This window comes from Aegilops tauschii, chromosome 3 (genome assembly GCF_002575655.3).
Source record: "Aegilops tauschii subsp. strangulata cultivar AL8/78 chromosome 3, Aet v6.0, whole genome shotgun sequence".
In the NCBI taxonomy this organism is placed as follows: domain Eukaryota; kingdom Viridiplantae; phylum Streptophyta; class Magnoliopsida; order Poales; family Poaceae; genus Aegilops; species Aegilops tauschii.
In genome coordinates this window covers 10611830-10625126 of record NC_053037.3, presented here as the reverse complement: position 1 = coordinate 10625126, position 13297 = coordinate 10611830, and the positions used below count along the sequence as shown (strand labels likewise).

Genomic DNA, 13297 nt, shown 5'->3' with positions numbered 1-13297 from the left:
CGGACTCGGGGGCTCCTTATATAGGCGGCCGGAGTCTGTTCCAACGGCGGCCGTGGATAAGAACGGCGAACCGCCGTTCTCTAGCCTGCAGGACGTCGTGGCGGCGACGGGCACTAGTGGATGAGCTCGCGGATAAGCTTGGACTGCTCCAGAGGCGAGCTGGCGAGCAGGTGTGGCTCGGGCGGCGCCGTCCATGGCAGGGGCCTGCTGTGGCCGGCCGTCGTGCCCCTGAAGACCTATTCATCTTGCCTGAAGGTGATCCTGTGTCAGATCCTGCACGATACCTCATCACTACAACACGTCGGCGGCGGTGTATGAGGCGTCCATGGCCCTGGTGGCGCCTTCAAGGGAGGACGCATGATCTTCAAGGGAGGACAGGCCATCAGATTCATCCACTTGGTAGCGTCTTTGTTCATCCAGGTTTGACGATTCATCTTTTCATTATCTAGTCTCTCAGGGATGTCAAACGTACCCTCAACAACTAACGTCAGCATTTATTTTGTTATGTAGTGAACCCCCTCGATGAATGCATGTCTGTTGCCGTGGCTAGAGAAAATGCTACATATCCACATCCTGATAACCAACAAGATAAGTAGCAGCTTTGATATGGAGGTATTTTCCTTCACTGCGTGCTTTTTCTTTGTGCCCTTTACTGCACTGTGGTAGCATTTGCTAAATTGCATTGAGAGAATAGGACGGCACAACAAGCTAGGGCTTCAAGAAAACCAACCAAATTCCTTTTTTTTTGGGATCAACCAACCAAATTGCTGTAATAGCACGATCCGCAAGACCTAGAAGGGATCTACACATGACATCGGTGGCTTCTCCTCCGCCTGCTATTTGCCGCTTTGACACTGTTGAAAGATCCGAGTTCCACCTGCTAGGCTCGAATGGTAGATGTTACGGGCAACTGTATGTGAATCCCACTCCAAGGGATCGCCCTTCTCTATCCCAGATATGGCGGTTATGGAGTTGATGGCTCGTGTTTTTTTTTTCTCTTTTGCTTTATTTTTTTTGTTTTGTTTCTACTTACAACAAAAAACTTATTTATTTTATTTCTAATTACTTATGTATTTTACTTTAATTATTTTATTTTTATTTATTTTACTGCTGCTATTTTTATTTATTTTACTGCTGCTATTTTTACTTAATTTATTAAGGTTTATTTATTGTAGTTACTATAGTTTATTTATTTTATTTTATTAAGGTTTATTTAGTTTTATTTATTTTATTAAGGTTTATTTATTTTATAAATATAAAAAATGAACATAGATGCGCTTATAGAGAAAATTAAACCTAAATTCCCAGTAAATTTCAATTTACTGTGAATTTAGGTGAAATTCCCTGTATAAGGGCATCTATTTTCACTTTAAGAGAAGCTCAACAAGGCATAGAGGGACGGGCTTATAAACTGGTGTGAGCACCCATCGGTTGGCGAGGTGGGACTAAACACTGGCCGCAACTAGGACCAGCCCTTTAGTCCCGGTTTGTGGTATGAACCGGGACTAAAGGGTGGTGGGCTAGGAGCGTGGCCCATTGGTCCCGGTTTGTCCCACCAACCGGGACCAAAGGGTCCGGACGAACCGGGACCAATGCCCCCACGAGGCCCGGCAGCCCCTGGCCGCACGAACCGGGACCAATGCTCACATTAGTCCCGGTTCGTGACTGAACCGGGACTAATGTGAATATTGCCCTGTGACCAAAGCCCAGTTTTCTACTAGTGGAGCACGCCCTCGACGTCACCACCGCCGCCCTCGACCTCGCCGCCGCCGCCTGAGCCCGAGCCCACCCTCGCCGCCGATCGTAAGTCTCTCCCTCTCCTCTCCCCTGATCTCCTCTCTCTCTCTCTCTCTGCTAGGGCAAATTTCATATGTTGCTGCTGTGATGATGTTCATATGAACCGTAGGTGTCAATATGAACCCTAGATTTGTTTCGGACTATAGGATTTTTTTTAGCATTTAGGAAAAAAATAGCAATTTTTTTTAGGAAATTAGCTAGGGCAAATTTTTATGAAAATGCCTAAACAGTAATTCCATTTAGCTTTAAATTAACAGAGGGTATATAAATAATAGCATTTAGCTAGGGCATTAACAGAGGGTATATAAATTAGCTATAAATAACAAACAGTAGCATTTAGCTATAAACAAGAAACAATATCATTTAGCTATAAATAAAAAACAGTAGCATTTAGCTATAAATTAGCTTTAAACAAAAAACAAAAGCATTTAGCTATAAATAAAAAACAGTACCTATGGCATTTAGTTATAAACAAAAAACAGAATTGTTTTTCTTTTCAAAAACTTAGTTAAAGTAATTGTTGCTATATAAACAAAAAACAAGATTGATGTTATATGATATATGTCATTGATGTTCATTTGCATATTCCATTATTGTTGATTATATATTTTCATTGAAGTGGTCATGTTAGATGCAAATTCCTCAATAGTGTTTGCTCATGTATATCTACTGTTGTAGCTGCTCATGTACAGGTTCTTAAGTGGTCCTGTTATATGCAACATTGAAGTGGTTCGATTGTGCCCAAGTGGCCTTTTGTTGTTTGCAGGGAACGAAGCCGAGTGGCCTATATTTTGCCGGAAAGTTGATTCATTTCCGTTTCAGCAAATTTTAGGTGCTCGATTTGTCCACTTTGTAACAAAGGTCAATGCGAAATTTTCCATGAATTTCGGCATGACTTGTGCTACAAACTACGACATATCGAGTGCCTGGGATTTGCCGCAACAAGAATGAATCAACATTCCTGCAAAACATAGGCCTTTTTTTATGTCATTATTCATTTTATTAGGTCTAGAATTAATTGACTAGACTTAATCATAGGAAACATGGCTAGCAACGATGAAGGACAGGGTTCTGGTGATTGCAACGTCTACAAGGCGGCAGACACCTATTTGAACCTTCTTGAGGAGCAACGGTTGTTGCAGTGCCCACCTGTCACATCCGAGACTGAGACCGACATTGAGACCGGCGCCGAGACCAGCGTTGAGACCGACACCGGCGCCGAGACTGGCGAAGCCGGTGTAGAACCGAAATCGAAGAGAATACGGCGCCCAAACCAGCTCAACACTACTAAAATGGTGGTCATGGAGGTGGACTCCGACAATTTTGAGCCAAAAGAGCCCGCGGAAGCGCGTGCGTGCTACTGCAATCAAATGGGTTGCATCCTACGGGCAACCACCACCATCAACGATCAGAAACTAAAGAAGATACCAAATATGGAGCACTCCCTCCTAAGGAAGCTGCACCAGGTATTCTTGTTCCCAGGCCGGGATGAAATCAAATATACTCGACCATGGCAAGACCCGACAATGAAGAAGATAAACAAACGCGCCATGGGCAAGTTTAGTGGCGCGTTGTCCACCTGGAAAGTAAGGGTGAAACATGGATCATGGTCAAAAAGGAACCATACTCCAAGATTGTAAAGGATAATCCGACAATTACAGAAGAGCAGTTCCAAATATTCAAGGCGGCTTGCGTTGCCGAAGCTGCCAAAGAAAAGTCGAAGTACATGAAGGGGCTTCAAGAGAGGAACCTGGGGTGCCACCACCTCGGAAGTCGTGGTTACGTGGGGAAGAGGCCCATATGGGTTAAGGAGGACGTGGAACGTGAAAGTTTGGGGATCAGAGACCCCTTGGCAGAGTTCACCGTCCCATAGGAGCGTGACGTCATCAGGGCCCGGTACCATTGGGACCAAGTCAACAAGGTTTTCGGAACGGACGCGGTCACGACGGAGTCCATGAAACTACTGGTAATATTTAATTTACCCCCTAATTTTAGCTTCTGATCAATTCTACTGCACGTTTATTCAAATTTGTAAACGATCCTTGTTCCTTTTGCAGAAAGAGCAGCACAGGATTGCGGTTGAAAGTGACTCGCTATCTGAGGCATTGGCGAGGCCCAAGTGGGACACCCCGTTCAACCGGGCCTTGAACATATTGAAAGGACTCATTGTGGACACTCGGCCATCATATGGACGCGTGCATGGCGTCGGAGACGTACGGCGCCACGTGGAAGAAGTACTACCATGAGACCACCGAGGAGAGAAAGGAAAGACGGAGGTTAAATGAAGAAAACATCGACAACAAGATTGAGATTGCGGTTGATAAGAAATCAGTTGAGACAGTCAAAGCAGCGGTAGCGGCCGCAAGAGAGGAAATGGTAGCTTCGTATGGTGTGTTGATTCCGTCTATCGTTAGTTGGAGCAAGCAAAATCCAGATAAAGACGCAGCGGACTTTCCCCTTTCCAACTTCTTCGGGAGCAGCTCGTTTAGCGTTGCACCAGCACCTGCTCACGCAACCGCACCTGCTCCCACACCTGCTCCCGCACCTGCTCCTGCATCTGCTCCCGCACCAGCTCATAGCAGCCCGTCCTCCGTCTCTGGCGTGCTCGGCAAGGCATCGTCTTTGGATGAGCTTGACACCCTCACGATATAGCTGTCACATCAGCCCTCTTCAATATATGTATAATTCCCATTTCCGTTGCCTTTCAGATGTCTTACATCGCAGACATGTCTTTCCAGACCGACGTAACCCCATGAACCATACTATACACCATCAGCGGCCAGAAGGTGGACGTCGGAAAGGAGACGATAGTGAAGCCGAAGGAAGATTTGTTCCACAGCCAGCCGATCCCCCCGACGTCTTCAAGGTTTCCGTGGCCAGTGTCAAACCGGCCCACGAGAATATCGCTCCTCCGGTAGCACTAGGGGGAGATGACGACGAGACCCCACGGCGGTTTGGCGATTGCAAGAGTTGGGTCCTGTTGTGACCGAAGAGTCTGCTTCGTCCGGAGGCGGCCGGGAGCACACCCACGACCACGCAGACTCAGCAAGGTATGAACACCAACACCCCAACTACCCAATTAGTGTCGTCTGTTGTGCCGGGTGATTGCAGATGGCATGAGGAAGAGTCTCCATTAGTCGCAGATGACGTTGTCGGCGTCGAAGAAGCAATGCGTGATATCAATGCCATCGATGAGGATGACGATGACCCTCTACAGTATCTCAATACTGGCGCCTATGACGATGGAGGATTGATGGCTCAGCAATATGAGTACGCAAGGTTTGAGCGTGATGAGGCGGTGCCTGAATTGCCAGAGGGTGAACGTATTATAGCTCACTTCCAGTAGCAAAGAAGCATAGGAAGAGACCGAGGAAAGGCAAAGCTGCTTCTATGAGCCTCCGCAGCCTCGGGTTCAAGACCGTATACCTATCATAGGTGCGGCGAAATACCATATCCCGGTGATCCGATCCTACCTAAGGCAGCGGTAGAGGCCATATACGGCGATTTAAGGAGACTTCGTGACGATGTGCTGCGGAGAGAGAAAAGCCTGATTGCCTCGGAAAATCCAGGATACCCGCTCTGCGTGGTTAACGTGCCGCAACAAAGGTTGTACGTCGACACATTCCCCGTGAAAAAGTTCTTCCTTCTATTCGATTACATCTTCGACATGTTTCACTTGAAAAAGCTCGATTTTACATTGTCCGCCTTTTTGCCCTGTACATGAACTACATCATCAGGATTGAGCAGATACCTTATATCTGTGTTGCCGACCCGTACTTCATGCAAGAGGGCTTCTTGGCAGGCCCAAAGCACCGTGAATATGCGAGTAACTACATCGCTGATTTCATTGTCGGCAATAAGGACAAGGAGACGATTCTCGTGCCTTATCATCCCATGTAAGTCATCAGCGGATATCCTTCTTTCGATTTCAATCATTCATTTGCACGCGTGGAGGCTAATTTGACGTGTACTTATTTTCCGCAGCAATGGGCGCGCCGTCCTCATCATCCTTTACCCCCGATTCTCCCACACTCTTTACTTAGACTCGTCGAAGAACATGAAGAAAAAGGATTACACCCACATCATGTCTGTTCTTGACAGTGCTATCTTTAGCTACGGCCTATGGGGTGGAGAGATTACGCTCAAGAAGACAAGGAACCGCGCGCCCGCCTTCGGCCATAAGACCGACTTCTGCTGCATCCAGCAACCGAGTGGTACTCTCAGTGATGGATTCTATGTCCTCCACCACATGCTGGAGTACAGACCGGATCAGCAGAACCTTCGCATGTCACCTAGATCCGGCGATGCCAATATTCTACAATGGGCAAAGAAACTAGGATATATCCCGGATCATCGACTCTGAGCTGAGTTCTATCACATCCAGCGTGAACTTGCCCAAATCATCATGAAGGAGGTCCTCGAAAAAACAGGGGTGTTCTACGAAGAAGGGCAAATATCGCGGGAAGACGTCCAAACACGCGTACCCGCTTGGCATCTCGACCTGAACCTTTCACTGCGCTCGGGGACTATCTCCCTGACTTGGATGGTGGCACAACATGTTGGAGTGATTGACGATATATGACAATGTGTCCCTTTAGTCGATACTTTCTCTATGTCGAAACTTTAAGTTATGCACGACGAAACTTTATTTATGATGTAATTAAACCGTCCTCCTCAACTAGCGAAGATCACTCTAGTTAGGGCATTTTGGGTACGATGAACTTTGTTATTTATGCTTATGATATGCTGCTTCTATTTTTGCCAACTCTGTCTCTTTCTGTTGCTCAACTATATATGTTGCATATTATCGCCTCACGTGACGATGCAGGTACATAGATCATTGATGGCGAAGAAGTGCTACGCCAGGAGTTTACGACGAGTGACCGGAGTGTCAGGCTCAGGTGTACCGGTTTCCGAGCAATGACCAGATAGGGTTTGATAGCAGAGCCGAAGCGGAAAATAGTTAGTTTAGGTTGACGCTAGTGCGAGAGAGCGATACGAACCGGCGCCTCAAAAAGTACTACATTATGTATGATGAGAGATGTCATGTAACTTGTTTAGCTATATCGTGATTATGATGTGACGACATGATTTGTGTTGGATGATATGATGAGACTATTATGTGTATGATATGATGAGCATATTGCATGTTTATGATATGATTAGAATACTGTATAAAACCTGTACAAAAACATCACAAATATGTAGCAAACAAAAAATTTTGTGAAAATATAATAGTAACGCTCTTTAGTGCTGGACAGGAAAACGCTTCTGCTAAGGCACTTAGAAGTAGCGCTGGTATGGAAAGCGCTACCACTAATTAGGTATAGTAGTAGCGCGCGTCAAAACGCGCTATGTACTGCTAAATGTTAGCTGTAGCGCCATATCAGTAGCGCGGTGCCCCGCGCTACTGATAGCCCTTAGACCCACGCTACTGCTCGGCTTTTCTCTAGTAATGTATACTTCAATCCATGCCACGTTATTATTTCAAAATACGTAATCACAAACTTAAATATACTTGTTTTTCAGTTAATGTTGTTCCAAATTTGTTCTGGTGGTCTGTTTTGTTGATTCTAAGTTTCTGAACTTCTCATTCTTGTATAGGTAAAAGAAAACTTCCACATTGATGAGGATGATTCTTCATGTGGAGTGTTACGGATAATGACAAATTGTGGTTGGATGGTTAGGTGGACAGTGATATCCCCAGCCCAACAGGGTTCAAATTCTGGTGCTCGCATTTATTCTGGCTTTATTTCAGGATTTTCCGGTGATGTGCGTTCCGTGGGAGGAGACGTTCCCGTCGACTACGAGGCGCTACTATGACTTTGTAAAATCTCTAGATAATATGTTGGCTCATTCTCTTGGATGTGCTCATAGGGGTACGGTGTGTGTGCGTGCGTTCATAGGGCTGAGTGTATGCGCATATATATGAGCGCTTGTGTCTGTACTATGCTAAAAAAATATCTTCTTTCGTTCTGGTCACTGTGCTAGTTTACCTGCAAGGTTGAACCCAGCTAATGCTCTTTCCACTACTAGCTACCGATCTAAACTGGACAAGAGTAAACAAGCAAGCGGTGAGAAATATACATCTATATATGACCCATAAAATCGTCAAAAAAAATGTGAACGTAAATAAATAATTCATCACATGAAAGAAATAATAGCTAAAGAATACTTTAGATTAACACAACTCATATGTCTATTGTATTGAACATCAAAGAGGAGAGATTACATCTTGGTTACTGCCATGAACCCATATTAAAGGGTTAGACTACTCACCACTCATCTTCGAGTGTGGGGATCGATGTTGGTGAAGATCGAGATGCATTTCCCCCCTCCGACAGAGTACTAGATCAGGGTTGAAATGAAGATTGCCTCAGACCGTGAGATAGCTGTCGTGAAAAAATGCACGATAAATTGAGGAAGGCTTTCATGGTTATATATAGCCAGTGGGCACCGAAGCCACATTTGTGGGAAGCACCATAGGCCCTAGGCGCCCACCAAGGATCCTATGGCCTCTGAACACCTATGACCTATGGGCCCCTCCATGTAGAGGGCCCAGGTGCCCTGGTCTTCTTCCCGCACAAAAACACCTTCTATTTTTTCTGATTTTTCTGGTGACTTTTTCTGTGGTGATTTCCTGAGATCCCAAAAATAACAGAAAAACAAACTGGCGCTCGCCACTGAATTAATAGGCATGTCCTTCAAAAGGATTGAAAATATTGCAAACTTAAAGGATAATAGGCATGAAACATACAAAAACTATAGATATGTTGGAAATATCACTGACCAAGTTTTATACAACATTCCATACGATGTGTATCCTGAAAGCACACTTGAAACATAGTTAATCATCTAATCATAATGCCATTAACACCAAAACCCTCATTAGAAGCTAGGCATACTTTCACCATCAATTACTCGTAGTAGGTTATCAAAAAAAGGGTAGTCCTTTGTGCACCCCTTATGGCGGCTTTTGGGGCTATCAAGCCGGCTTGGGGATGCCTATGTCAAGTGGATGCCGAGCTAGGAATTGGTGTCATCCTTTGCGAACTCCTGCTCCTCCTGGTTTAACTTTCATTTCCCCATTAAATAATCATTGCCTATGTTTTGTCCTACCTAGATCTTTTCTCACATATTCTAATTTGGGGATTATGCTGGCGGTTCGTGTTCTGATGTGGAGGTATTTCTATTCTTGTCTCTCCTTAGGTTCAAACAAGCTTTCCTGCCACCTATTCTCCACTATGTTATTTCTAGGGTATTAGGTGATGCTTAGCCTCTATTGTAATCTTGGATGTATTTTCTACTCTCTATGTTCTGTCGACCGGTGTTTAGCACAGGTTGCTTGGGAGCCGATACTTGATTTCCCACATCATCATTGGTGTTAGCTTTTTCGTGCTCCAGCAACGTTGTTCAAGCCTTTCTCGTGCACCGATGCGAGGATGATCTTGGTTGGTGCCCTCTCTGGTTATCCCCCTATGTCTCTGTAACCTCCAGCTACGGATGCCTGCTTAGAAATCTTTGAACTAGCTTGTTCCATGGTGTGGTGACAGATGGATTGCTCATTGCTTCTTGATGGCATCTACCGAATCAAGGGGTTATTTTTCCATTCCATGCAAGCAGCTAATAAAGATTTTTGGCATCGGGGGTCTTCAAAATCCAGTACCCTATTCCAGGGATCTTTTGGACGCTTGGGGTCATGTTGTTGTTATTTGCTGGTGGTAGCCAGCACATCAACCATGGCGTACTTGTGGCCATGTTGTTGTTATTTCCTGGTGGCAGCCAGCACATCAGCCATGGGCCATGGCGTATGTGCCGGTCGATAGCAGTGAGAAAGGCGGGATGTGTCGTGACCTGGCTGAAAGGTTGTGATGCGTTGTGTGCTCCTTTGTACTATTTGGTTACGCGTGTCCCTTGTGCTTACACATGTATCCTTTTCTTTTTATAGGCTCCCACGTGATTGATGGTGTTATAATCTGGCGATGGACTCAAAAGTACTCCTCCGTGTATCAATTAAGCAGGAAACTATGTAAAAATAAAAACAATGTGCTTACATTTATGTTCCTCAATTTTTCTAGAACAACATTAATATATGGATAAACTAGCAATAATGAAATAGATTAAGAGCACGGCTTATATCTATAGCATATAAGTTTGGGAATGGAAACCACAATGGGGAAGCATTTATAGTGTATTGTGGCTGCCTCGGCACCTTTTGTTCTCAGACCTCTGCCCTCCTCTCCCACCTCCTGGAAAAAGTTTGGCCTGAGACATAGACAGCGGTTTTCTTTCCCCAAAGGCCAGCCAGGATGCAAGGCGCCGCCGTCGATGGGAGGAGCAGGGCTTTGCCGGACAAGGCCGACACGAGCTCCAAGAAGGCGCGGCAGGACCTGCCCGACGGCCACATGAAGCAAGAGGCGGCCGGTGGAGGAGACGGAGGCGCCATCGTCATGGCGGCGTACAACCCGCGAGCGGAGCTCGCCGTGAGGATCGACAAGCAAGTGCTCCACTGCCCCCTCTGCACCCTCCCCTTCAAGCCCCCCGTCTTCCAGGTTCCTCTCTTTCTTTCCTTCTTTCTTCCTCATGAGAGAGATCGATTCTTTCTGTGCTGATTTAAGGCCATCTCCGATTTTGTGTGCCTGCCTGCAGTGCAAAGCGGGGCACCCGGCCTGCGGCGGCTGCGTGGCCCAGCTGCCCTTCGGGCAGTGCATGGCGTGCGTGGACAGTGGTGGCTTCTTCGACCCCTGCCCTGCGCTGGACGCCGTGGTGTCCTCCACCAGGATCGGGTGCCCCAACGCCGGCTGCCAGTGGTACGTGACCTACCACGAGGTCGCCGAGCACCAGAAAGCATGCCCGCACGCGCCCTGCCACTGCACGGAGCCCGGCTGCGGCTATGTCGGCGCACCACAGGCGCTCGCCGGCCACATCAACACCGTCCACTCGGCGCCGTTGCGTGCCGTGCAGTACGGCAAGGTCAGCCAGCTCCAGCTGCCGGTGTCGACCCCGCGGCTGGTGCTCCTCGGTGACGACAACCGCGTGTTCCTCCTGACCGTGGGCGCTCTCGGCGCCGGTGCGGCCGTCGTGTCCGTGGTGTGCGCCAGGGCTAGGGCGGCGACGCGGCCCCGGTTCACGTGCAAGATGTGGGTCAACCTGGGGCCGCCCCCGGCGGCGGCGGCGAACTGCGGCAAGGAGGACATGGTGCTGGTGGACATGCACATCAGGAGCAGCTCGTCGCCCGGCGCGGTGGCCGCCGCGGACGAGCCAACGTTCCTGCCGGTGCCGCGGATGTACCTGGTTCCAGCAGCAGCAAGGGACGGGACGTCCATGGAAGTTCCCCTGCACATCCGCATCGACAAGCTCTCCCCTTTGTCCGACGCATTGGTTTGATTTGGTCCACCGTTGTTGTGTTGATGGGAAACAAACGATGCAGCTGAAACTATTTGGGTGATGTTAATTAGTAGATGCAGTTCATCTTTAATGTCATTGTAGGGTACTGTATTTAAATCGGAGGATATTATGCTTGGTGCTAATCCTGTCGTGAAATGCATCTTCTTCCGTTGTTATGTCATTCCAACTTGCAAGCATCTCATTTGCATCTGTTGCAATCTATCTATCTCAAGTCAGGAGTAGAGCTCAATCTCATGTCAAGAAATGTTATCCATGCTACGAAAGCGATGCTTAATGCAGGTTTAGTTGAGGATAGTGAAGAAGAAAGGAGGCCTTCTATCAAACAAATCTCCCAATCAGGATACCTAGCCAATGTTGATGCAGCATATAACCCTGCAGTAATTCCTGATGAAGCTTCTCTCAGAGTCTTCCTAAGGAATGAATCAAACCCATCTCCTTCCTAAGGGGGAAACTTATCTCTGCACACTGCTTAAACTGCAAATAATAAAGTGTTAAGCCCTCTTTGAGGGCTGCAGTCTGTCAAAAAAAAGCTAGTAACTTCTACTACACGTGGCCATAATTCTTTTCTAGATGAATGAGCTTTCTGAGCAAAAAAATAATCTGTTTTCTAACAAAATAATCTTTTGATATTAAAATGAAAACAAGCCATCGATACTATAAGGGTAAACATCTATTTACAAATGGAATGGCGGCCGAGAGTTACCCTACCAAACCATTGGTGTTTACTGATGGGCATGACATGCGTTTGGATAACTCCCAAAATTTAGATCTCACTCACTAACATTTGATTTATTTTTTGCTTTTATTGATAGTAGAAGACTACGCTAGCTAATGGAGCGTGAAAAAACTTTCTTTTTTAGTTGACCCTCTAGATTTTGAGGACGAACCATGTCGGCATATTTAAAACCGGGGTACCCTGAGGGTAACTACTACAGAAGGACCTCCCCAAAAAGCCACGTCGGTAAGGTTTTTAATTTCGGACATGGAAATTTTTTGGACGTCACCGAAATATGTAATATTTCTGAAATTCAGAAAATATTTCAGATTTTGAGTTTCAAAAATAAATATTTTTTAATGATTTTTAAGCTAATTTAAATTTTAGTTTGAATTTGGCTCAAATTTCATGGTTGCAAGTATTTCGAACCCCACCGAAATATGTGAAATTTCGATCCCTCGGTACATGAAGAAACTACACTAGAGTTCCTCTTGACAATTAGTACTACAACATCCAAAAGGAGCCAATTACATGGCTGCAGGCAGACCTTTGTGTAGGGTAACGCAGCAGAAAACAAAAATTTTCCGACCTACGCACCAGCCCAGGACCACTATGGAGACTGCATACATGGTTTGATCTTTTTCGTTACCGACTCGTAGCGCAGCGGGAAGTAGAGTCGATGACGATCGGCGGTGCAGATCCCCGCAGCTAGGATTTACAACCTCCCAACCGCGAGGATGTATACCCTCATCTGCTCCTCAGACAGCCCTCCAGGAGGCGGTCGAACAGCCCCCCGGACGGTGTCGCGGACAGCCCTTCGGGAGGACCTTCGAAACTCGAACGGTCACTCGGACAGCCCTTCGGGAGGACCTTCGAAACTCGGACGGTCACACGGACAGCCCTTCGGGAGGCACTCACGAACTAAGACCGAAACTACGATCTCTCTACAGAGTTGCACACATACGGTGTCATCTATCCGGCAGGGCTTCGCCGTCCAGAACTAGTTCCTGCCGGAACCCAGACAGCCTTACGGCTCTACGAAACTCTTTTCGTGGGAGGGAGAGAAGAAGCCAGATAATGCATGGCATGTGTATGAGAGCAAGGGATGAGAGTGGAGGGCTGCCCCTCCACCTCTATTTATAGGAAATCCCAAGGGGGTAGGGTAGTTTCACAAAAAACCCAAAATGCACATGAATGAAGTCCTTCCACAAGGACCTAGGAGTGAAACCAAGGAACAAGAGGGTCCCCAAGGGGGGATACCCCATGTGGCCGGCCACACCCTCATGAGGGGCCCAAAAAATGGCTCCTATCCATCCATGTCATCCCCAAGATCTTTTGGAGCAAAGCCCCAAAAGGTGGCTTTCCATAAAGTAACCA

At 46.8% G+C, this 13297-nt stretch overlaps 1 protein-coding gene across 1 annotated transcript; it reads left to right on the top strand.

Annotated features, from left to right (window-relative positions):
- Nucleotides 1–9784: 9784 nt before the first annotated feature.
- On the top strand, nt 9785–11365 carry LOC123497787 (E3 ubiquitin-protein ligase SINA-like 10). The gene is made up of 2 exons (XM_045234547.2): nt 9785–10349; nt 10447–11365. Exons 1-2 carry the CDS (start codon nt 10107–10109, stop codon nt 11182–11184), a joined length of 981 nt encoding a protein of 326 aa, XP_045090482.1. The 5' UTR covers nt 9785–10106; the 3' UTR covers nt 11185–11365.
- Nucleotides 11366–13297: the final 1932 nt, after the last annotated feature.

Excerpts from the sequence above, each read along its gene's own strand:
- LOC123497787 (XM_045234547.2), top strand. The coding sequence starts at position 10,107 with ATGCAAGGCGCCGCCGTCGATGGGAGGAGCAGGGCTTTGCCGGACAAG. Across the intron at positions 10,350-10,446 it reads TCAAGCCCCCCGTCTTCCAG|TGCAAAGCGGGGCACCCGGC; the intron begins GTTCCTCTCTTT and ends GCCTGCCTGCAG.